Source organism: Salpingoeca rosetta (genome assembly GCF_000188695.1).
Source record: "Salpingoeca rosetta unplaced genomic scaffold supercont1.3, whole genome shotgun sequence".
Taxonomy (NCBI): domain Eukaryota; class Choanoflagellata; order Craspedida; family Salpingoecidae; genus Salpingoeca; species Salpingoeca rosetta.
In genome coordinates this window covers 822478-831975 of record NW_004754931.1, presented here as the reverse complement: position 1 = coordinate 831975, position 9498 = coordinate 822478, and the positions used below count along the sequence as shown (strand labels likewise).

The following is a 9498-nucleotide window of genomic DNA, read 5'->3' as shown; positions in this document are numbered from 1 at the left end:
ACACACACACACACACACACACACACACACACGCACGCACCGCACACACACACACACACACACACGCACACGGCAGTCCATACAGTGATTGCAATGATGACATCGCCACAACAAGCCACCGCGCTCATGGAGACGCCGCGGCTGACGACGGCGCTGCGCACGTTCACGAGCTACAGCGAGGATGAGGAATTCGCGCAAGGTGTTCTCTCGGACCAGGAGCTGGAGGCGCTGATCCAACGAAAGAAGGCCAAGCAGCACGCAGATCTGGATGAGTCCGAGGTGAGCGACGCAGAGGACACAGAGTCAGCTGCAGCGAGTAAGCAGCAGGATAGCAGCGGTGGGCAGGATGTCGTGATGGCAGAGTTTGGCGTCAAGGTGGCCTTTGACAAGGTTCAGTCACAGACGCTGGACGAGCTGCTGCTGGAGGCCCAGCGGTACCGTGCACGCGAGCGCGCTCGCCAGCTGCAAACAGCGCGGCGCGTGCAAGCTGAGGAGCAGGCAAAGGCCACCAAGGTTCTCCTCACGAGCGCACGCAAGCCGGGCCAGCGCAAAGCGAAACAGCCGCAGCAGGCTGCAGCCCCGAAAGCGCCGTCATCATCATCATCGCCGCCATCGTCGTCCGCATCAGCACAACAAGCCGCTGCATCTGGTGGACCAGGTGCGCACCTGCCCCGCAAGTGGCTGCGACAGAAGTGCCGCCAGCATTTTGACACCGCTGCTGCAGACAACATCCGCGCGGCCGTGTTTGATCTTCTTGCCGGCCCAAAGTCCACAGACGAATTGCAGAACGACCTCTTCGACCTCCTGGGCTTTGAGAGGTACGCAACGCGCGCGCTTGCGCGCGTGTGTGTGTGGCGTGTGATTGTCATTGTGTGTGTGCGTGTGTGTCGTTCGTGTGCCTGTGTATGTCGTGTGCCTGTATGTGTCGTTCTTGTGCCTCTGTGTGTGTGCCTGTGTGTGTGCATGACTTGTGAGGGTCACTACAAGTATTCCCTCACCAGCCCAAACAAACCCTCCATTCCCTAACGCGCCCCCACATCTGCTTGGCCTTTGCCTTGGCCCTAGGTTTGAGTTGATCCAGGAGCTGCTGGAGAAGCGTGTGGACATTGTCGCCGCCGAGGAGCGCGCAGTCATGTGCGTATGTGCAACTGCTTGTGTGCAGTGCAACTGCTTGTGTGCAGTGCAACTGCTTGTGTGCTGTGCAACTGCTTGTGTGCTGTGCAAGTGCGGGTGTGTGTGCGGGTGTGTGTGTGTGTGTGTGTGTGTGCGTGCACATGTGGAGGGTTGTACTGTGTCCAATCTTGCTGTTGCGTGTGAGTTCGTGCCGTGACATGTTCGTTGCTGCTGCTGCTGCTGCTGCTATTGAAAACAGGGAGACTGCTGCTAGCGCGTCGTCGTCTTCTCGTAAATCCCGCAACCAGCCGCAGCTGCCAATGCAAGCGGGACCCATCGGCCCGGGCGTGAGTTTTGTGTGTGTGTGTGTGTATGTGTGTGTGTATGTGTGTGGATACATACGTAAGGCTGGCTATGTGTGGCAGGTTGCATCCTAGCGAGCCTCGTTAGGGCGGTAGTGAGTGTTTTGTGAAGGTGTACTGCTGGATCACGCACACAGGCGCACGCACTGACACTTCCCGCATGCGTGTTGCAGGTTGTCATCATGTCTGAAGCAGAGAAGAAGCTCATGAAAAAGCACAGGCGCGAGGAGCGAAAGTGAGTTTTGATTGCCGTGTATAACGGCCCTCTTTCGTTCCAAACCACCATGCCACCCATGCGTGTTGTCCGTTCTCATTCCTTACACACACACACACACACACACACACACACACACACACACACACACACACACACACACACACACACACAAACCACCGCATCCCGTGCAGGCAAGCGCGTGCCGTGGCCAAGGCGAAGAAGCAGCTTGAAGAGGAAGGCGGCGACGCATCGGACATCAAGTCCATCCTCGGTTTCGATCCAGAAGGTAAGATGACATGATGACGACCACATGCCGACACAATTGCCCTTACTCACTCTCTGGTCGTGTCGCTGCATGTCGTGTCGTTGCAATGACGCCTTCTTGCTTTCTTTCGCTCTGGACACTTTCACTCGCACCCTTCGCCATCCTCACCACCACCACCACCACCACCACCACCACCACCACCACCACCTGTAACACCACCACCACCACCACCACCACCACCACCACCACCACCTGTAACACCACCAGCTGCGCGGTTGGCGCGTGAACGACAGCTCGCCCGCGCCGCTGCCCGGAGCGTCTTTGCATCGCCGTCCACAGCGCAGCGGTGAGGCGCGTCAAGCGGAACGTCTAAGGACAAAGAGTTCAAATGGGGTTGAACACACCTGCGAAGCCTGTGTACATCTAGTTACATTAGCCTCGCATTTCTCACACCATGCCCACACCCACCACTCATTCGCATTCACAAAACATACATACCATATTTGTTGCAGTGTGGAGGATCGGCCCAAGTATCCGTTTGTGTTTGATTCCGCACTTGAAAACCGCTTGAAGGGCGCGTATGTGTACGGTGCAAAGGTGAGTGCAGGTCTCGCACGCCTGTTGCGTGCATTGTAACTGGCGTGGAGGCCCTTTTAATGCTCAGCATTCCACCATCCTTCTCCACTTTACTCTTCCGTTTCAACTCACCGGCACACACACACACTCTCTCTCTCATTCATTCACACACGCACACACACAAACTCACACACACTCACTCACACACACACACACACTCACTCACTCACTCACGTACACACGTACACACGTGCACGTGTGGTGGCAGGTGATGCTGCCTGCTGATGCGACGCGCACCGACAGCAAAACGCACGAGTCCATTGTCATTCCACCGGTTCAGCGTCGCGCGCCCATGACGGGGGAGCGACGGGTGGCCGTCCACGACCTCAACTACGTTGGGCAGCTCGCCTTCCAGGGATACGAGAGCCTCAACCGCATCCAGAGCATTGTCTTTGACACCGCTTACACGACAAACCACAACCTCCTCATCTGTGCCCCAACTGGTGCCGGAAAGACAAACATCGCCATGCTCACCGTCCTTCGCTGCATCGAGCAGGTGCATCCGTCGTACATCGTGTTCTATTGTGTTCTATTGTTGAATTGCATTGGTGTGCACATGCATGCGTTGTGTGGCCTCGTATGTGCATTGTGTTTGTGCACCAGCCACCACATGCACGTGCCCCGACTGTTCATGGCCATCTCTTCTCCCCATTATTCACGCACACATGCACACTCACGCACGCACACACACACACACACACTCACGCACGCGCGCACGCACGCACATGCACGCACAGCACATTGAGCAAGGCGTTGTACAGAAGGACAAGTTCAAGATTGTGTACATTGCTCCAATGAAGGCCCTTGCAGCAGAAATGACAGAAACATTCGGACGGAGGTGTGTGTGTGTGTGTGCATGTGTGTGTGTGTGTGTGTATGTGTGTGATCCTCCTTGGTTTGCTTGTATGGGTGTAAATTTGCCACACAGAGTGGTCTTCCAACAACACATGGCAGGCATTGTGATCCTCATACATCCCGTCATCTCTCCCTCCCCCCCCCAAAACCACACACACACACACACACACACACACACACACACACACACACACACACACACACACACACACACACACCCCTACCTCAATGGGACAGGCTGGCGCCGCTCAACCTGGCAGTGCGGGAGCTGACGGGTGACATGCAGCTGACCAAGGCCGAGATCATCCGCACGAACATGCTCGTGACAACGCCAGAGAAGTGGGATGTGGTGACGCGCAAAGGGATGGGCGATGTTGCGCTGACGCAGCTGGTCAAGCTGCTGATCATTGACGAGGTGCATCTCCTCCACGACGAGCGCGGTGCTGTGATCGAGTCACTCGTGGCCCGCACCCTTCGCCAGGTCGAGAGCTCCCAGTCCATGATCCGTATTGTTGGCCTGTCCGCCACCCTCCCAAACTACGTGGACGTCGCCAACTTTCTCCGCGTGAACCCGCACAAGGGCCTGTTCCACTTTGACGGCGGGTTCCGGCCCGTGCCGCTGCAGCAGTCGTTTGTCGGCGTCAAGGGCAAGAACAGGTTTGCCGTCAACGATGAGATGGACAAGCTGTGCTTCGACGTGGTGCTGGAGAACGTCCTGCGCGGGGAGCAGGTGATGGTGTTTGTGCACTCGCGCAACGGCACGCTCAACACCGCCGCGCGCCTCATTGACCTCGCCACCAAGGAGAACCAGATGGCCGCATTCGACTGCTCCGACAGCAAGGAGTTTCCTCTCGCCCAGAAGGCCTTTGCCCGCTGCAAACACAAGCAGCTCAAGTCCTTCCTCGGAAACGGATTCGCGGTCCACCACGCCGGCCTGCTTCGCTCCGATCGAAACGTCGTTGAGAAGTACTTTGCAAAGAAGCTCATCAAGGTGCTTGTGTGCACGGCCACGCTTGCCTGGGGTGTGAACCTTCCAGCACACGCTGTCGTCATCAAAGGCACGGAGCTCTATGATGCGACGCGCGGTCAAATCGTCGATTTGGGCATTCTTGACGTGCAACAGGTGCGGGCGTGTACTTGTGTGTGTTTGCGTGTGTTTGCGTGTGTGTGTTTGCGTGTGTTTGCGCGCGTGTGTGTGTGTGTGTGTGTGCGTGTGTTTGCATGTGTGCGTGTGTGTGTGCGTGCGTGCGCGCACATGTGTGTGTTGCGGCCACATGTTCTCACACACATAATCATGGCGATACACTCAAATGCACTCACCATTCCACACACAACACAATACATGCTACATACCCACCACAACACACCACAACACACCGCTGTGTGCTTTTGTTGTGTTGTGTTTCAGATCTTTGGCCGAGCGGGGCGACCGCAGTTTGACACGTTTGGGGAGGCGACACTGATGACAACGCACGACAAGCTGAGCCACTACATCACGCGCATCATGAACCAGCGGCCCATCGAGTCAAACTTCCTCTCCCGGCTGCCAGACAACCTCAACGCCGAGGTGGCGCTGGGCACGGTGACAGACGTCAGGGAGGCGGTGGCCTGGCTAAGCTACACGTACCTGTACGTGCGCATGCTGAAGAACCCCCATGTGTACGGGCTGACACCAAAGGAGGCGAATGAGGACGTGATGCTGGAGCGCCACCGCGAGAAGATGATCATTGAAGCGGCACGACAGCTCGACGACCGGCGCATGCTGCGGTTCCAGGAGACGGCCGGGTACCTCAGCAGCACCGATGTGGGCAGGATTGCCAGCCACTTTTACATCAGCGCAGAGACAATTGAGATGTACAACACGGCGTTTAAGCCGCACATGGCCGAAGCAGAACTCATTACTATGGTCGCAAAGTCGTCAGAGTTTACCCAAATCAAGGTGCACAGCGTGCATGTGGATGAGAGAGCAGGAAGGGGTGCTGTTGTAGTTGTTGCGTGGTGTGTGTGTGTGTGTGTGTGTGTGTGTGTGTGTGTGTGTGTGTGTGTGTGTGTGTGTGTGTGCGTCGCTGACATCCTAACTTCTACGTCAATTACACAATTCCCCAACTGGTTGACTGCAGGTGCGAGACGAAGAGCTTGACGAGCTCGATTACCTCAAGCGCGAGTACTGTGTCCTCCACCCCGTCCTCGGCGGATCAGAGAACACGTACGGCAAGGTCAACATCCTCCTGCAGGCCTACATCTCGGTCAGTTGCAGCCCATGCTGCTGCTCGCGTGCTGCGCTGTGCACACATGCGTCGTTACGTGCTTGTTCTGCGCGTGGATGTGCGTGCGTCAGGCTGTCGTCAACCACGTCAGCACTCACCCCAATCCTCCATCCATCCACCCTTCGGTCCCTCCCTTCCATCCTGACTTCCTTCAATTCATGCATTCTTGGTTTTATGTTCCCACCATGCAGCAAGCGCCCCTGCGCTCGTTCTCGCTCACCTCCGACATGAATTACGTAGCAAAGAACGCCGGCCGTCTGCTGCGTGGTCTCTTTGAGATTGCGCTGCGCCGCAGCCTGGCAACACTTGTGCCCAAGCTGCTCACGCTCTGCCTGTGCGTGGACCGCCGCCTGTGGTGGCACATCAACACGCCCCTGCGGCAGCTCGGCAACTTCCTGCCCAACGAGATGTACAATAAGATTGAGGGGCGTGGCATGGATCTGTTTGAGATTCTCGACATGCCCGAAGACGAACTCGGTCACTGGCTGCGGCACGTGCGCATGGGAGACAAGGTGCACCCCGAAACACCCACCCTGTCTGCGTATGTGTGTATGTGTGTGTATGTGTGTTTATGCGTGTATCTGTGTGTAGTGTGTTTGTGTGTATGTGTGTGCTCTCGCCCGCTGTTAAGTACGATCCTTGCTCTGTGAATCGCCCTTCCCCCCTTAACAGCATACACACACGCACGCCAACTGGTTGTCGTTGCATGACCTGCAGGTGAAGCAAGCTGCGCAATTGATACCGATGATTGAGATGGATGCTGTCATCCGTCCGGTCACACGGACGGTCCTGAAGGTCATTCTCACCATCGAGCCCGCTTTCAACTGGCGCACCCGCTTCCACGGCAAATCCCAGTCGTGGTGGATCATCGTCGAGGACCGTGAGTTGTTTCTTGTCTTGTATTGTGTTGTGTTGTGTTGTGTTGTTGTGTTGTGTTTGTTCCCTGAAAAATCTGACTTGTCAATGCCCTCATGCCTGTACAATCACCACAATTCACGATCACACCCCAACCACGAAATGACATCACTTGACACACTGCAACACTTGCTACAGCGGACACGGAGCACCTGTACCACACGGAGCTGTTTTCCCTCCAGGCAGACAAGTGTCTTGCACGCAACGAATCCGACCGCCTGCAAACGCTGGAGTTCACCATCCCCATCTTCGAGCCGCTGCCGACGCAGTACTTTGTGCGCGCCATGTCCAACCACTGGCTCGGCTCCGAGACGGTGATCCCGCTCTCCTTCCGCGACCTCATTCTCCCGCAGTTGCACCCGCCGCACACGCCCCTGCTCGACCTGCAGCCGCTGCCAACAGCAGCACTACACGACAAGAAGCTTGAGGCGCTCTACCCGTACACGCACTTCAACCCCGTGCAGACGCAGGTGTTCCACACGCTGTACCACACGGACCACAACGCCCTGGTCGGCGCGCCCACTGGCTCCGGCAAGACGGTTGCCGGCGAGCTGGCCATCTACCGCGTAATGCGCGAATACCCGGGGAAGAAGGCTGTGTACATCGCCCCTCTCAAGGTGCGGTGCGGAGTGTGCATGTGTGCATTTCATTGGGTTTCGGTTCATCGTTTGTTGAGTGTTGAGTCGCTCGCAGGGCGTGTGTGTGTGTGTGTGTGTGTGTGTGTGTGTGTGTGTGTGTGTGTGTGTGTGTGTGTGTGTGTGTGTGTGTGTGTGTGTGTGTGTGTGTGTGTGTGTGTGTGTGCTTGCCTGCGTTCACTCTCGCGCGTGCGCCTGTCTTTACGGTGCTACCTCGTGTCTTGGACGATCACACTCTTCACACATACGTACGGCACCGCCAACACCACGCATCGCCATTCCATCTCTCATTCGCGCTCCCTCCCCCCCTCTCTCTCTCTCTGTCTGTCTGTCTCTCTCTCTCTCTGTCTGTCTCTCTGTCTGTCTGTCTGTCTCTCTCTCTCTCTCTCTCGCTCTCTCTCTCTCTCGCTCTCTCTCTCTCTCTCTCTCTCTCTCTCTCTCTCTCTCTCTCTCTCTCTCTCTCTCTCTCTCTCTGTCGTCAAAGGCGCTTGTTCGCGAGCGCATTGAGGATTGGAAGGTCCGGTTTGGGGAGAAGCTTGGCAAGAAGGTGGTTGAGTTGACTGGCGACGTGACGCCGGATGCTCGCGCCATCGAGCGTGCAGATGTCATTGTCACCACACCTGAGAAGTGGGATGGCATTTCCCGCTCGTGGCAGAGCAGAAACTACGTTCGCAAGGTTTGTATGCATGCAAGTAATGCGCACATGTGTGCGTGTGTGCATGTGTGCTGTTTGTAACACCCTGAAAACGAGAGACAGAGAGTGCGTGTGTGTGTGTGTGCGTGTGTGTGTGTGTGCGTGTGCGTGTGTGCTCGTGCGGTTGTTCCTTGTCTTCCAGGCTGTATGTCGAGTTCACGCGTTTGCTGACTTCGATTTCCATTTCGCCATGCTCTGCTCACGCCCCACCCCCCCCCCCCGGGTGCCAGGTTGTGCTGCTGGTGATTGATGAGATCCACCTCCTTGGTGGCGACCGTGGTCCCGTGCTGGAAGTGATTGTGTCGCGTACAAACTACATTTCGGCGCACACCGCACACAAAGTGCGTGTTGTGGGCCTGTCCACTGCACTCGCCAACGCGCACGACCTGGCCAACTGGCTCGGCATCACGCGCGCCGGCCTGTTCAACTTCAAGCCAAGCGTGCGCCCCGTGCCGCTCACCAAGCACATCCAGGGCTTCCCCGGCAAGCACTACTGCCCGCGTATGGCGAGCATGAACAAGCCCGCATACTCTGCCATCCGCACGCACTCGCCCACGAAGCCAGCGCTCATCTTCGTGTCGAGTCGCCGGCAGACGCGTCTCACCGCCCTCGACCTCATCTCCTGCTGCGTCTCCGACGACCAGCCGAAGCAGTGGCTGCACATGAGCGAGGTTGAGATGGAATCCCTCCTCACCACCATCCGCGATGCGAACCTGCGGCACGCGCTCAGCTTTGGCATCGGCATGCACCACGCTGGTCTGCACGAGCGCGATCGCAAGGTGGGGAACGCCGTGTCGGGAAATCGTGAAGAAGACGGGAGGAGGAGGAGGAGGAGGAGGAGAGAGAGAGAGAGTGTGTGTGTGTGTGCGTGTGTGCGTGTGCCTGTGCCTGTGCGTGTGCGTGTGCGTGCATGTGTGTGCGTGTGCGTGTGCGTTTGCGTGTATGTGTGTATGTGTGCTGTCAGGTGTATGCGCGCCTCCATGCCTTGTGTGTTCTTTTGTTTTCTTGCCTGCTTGATTCCGTGTTCGTACCGTGTTTTTTGGCGATCGTAAGTCACCTCACAGCTTGTCACTTTGCTGCATCTTGCAGGTGGTTGAGGAGCTGTTCTTGAATCAGAAGATCCAGGTCCTTGTCGCCACCGCAACGCTGGCGTGGGGTGTCAACTTGCCTGCCCATCTCGGTACGTTGTGCGCACGTTTCTTGTATTGCTTGTCCAGGTCTCGGTTGCTTCTCAACTTGTCTGCAACGTTTATATTTTGAAGCTAACTCACGTCACGCACACACGCACACACGCACACGTACATGTGCACACATACATGCACACACACGCACACGCACATTCACACACACGCACACGCACATTCACACACACGCACATTCACACACACGCACATGCACACACCACCAGTGATTGTGAAAGGAACGGAGTTCTTCGACGGAAAGACGAAGCGCTACGTCGACTTTGACATCACAGATGTGCTGCAGATGACGGGACGCGCCGGCCGCCCGCAGTTTGACGATCACGGTGTTGCTGTCATC

General features: G+C 56.8%; 2 protein-coding genes across 2 annotated transcripts in view; one reads left to right on the top strand and one right to left on the bottom strand.

Annotated features, from left to right (window-relative positions):
- PTSG_01760 (uncharacterized protein) overlaps positions 1–81 on the bottom strand; it is a gene marked incomplete at both ends in the record, with an annotated part of 1117 nt that extends 1036 nt beyond the window's left edge. Inside the window, one exon of the mRNA XM_004997683.1 lies at positions 62–81. Coding sequence (XP_004997740.1) covers positions 62–81 — 20 coding nt within the window. The remainder of the gene's footprint in view (positions 1–61) is intronic.
- PTSG_01759 (RNA helicase) overlaps positions 24–9498 on the top strand; it is a 12447-nt gene continuing 2972 nt past the window's right edge. Inside the window, exons 1-19 of the mRNA XM_004997682.1 lie at positions 24–818; positions 1066–1134; positions 1373–1460; positions 1649–1710; positions 1884–1978; positions 2225–2303; positions 2470–2554; positions 2802–3089; positions 3331–3431; positions 3686–4571; positions 4857–5387; positions 5569–5694; positions 5907–6227; positions 6433–6595; positions 6769–7247; positions 7750–7941; positions 8190–8738; positions 9049–9139; positions 9368–9498. The exon at positions 9368–9498 is cut by the window's right edge and continues 135 nt beyond it. Coding sequence (XP_004997739.1) covers positions 94–818; positions 1066–1134; positions 1373–1460; positions 1649–1710; positions 1884–1978; positions 2225–2303; positions 2470–2554; positions 2802–3089; positions 3331–3431; positions 3686–4571; positions 4857–5387; positions 5569–5694; positions 5907–6227; positions 6433–6595; positions 6769–7247; positions 7750–7941; positions 8190–8738; positions 9049–9139; positions 9368–9498 — 5061 coding nt within the window. The 5' untranslated portion in view covers positions 24–93. The remainder of the gene's footprint in view (positions 819–1065; positions 1135–1372; positions 1461–1648; positions 1711–1883; positions 1979–2224; positions 2304–2469; positions 2555–2801; positions 3090–3330; positions 3432–3685; positions 4572–4856; positions 5388–5568; positions 5695–5906; positions 6228–6432; positions 6596–6768; positions 7248–7749; positions 7942–8189; positions 8739–9048; positions 9140–9367) is intronic.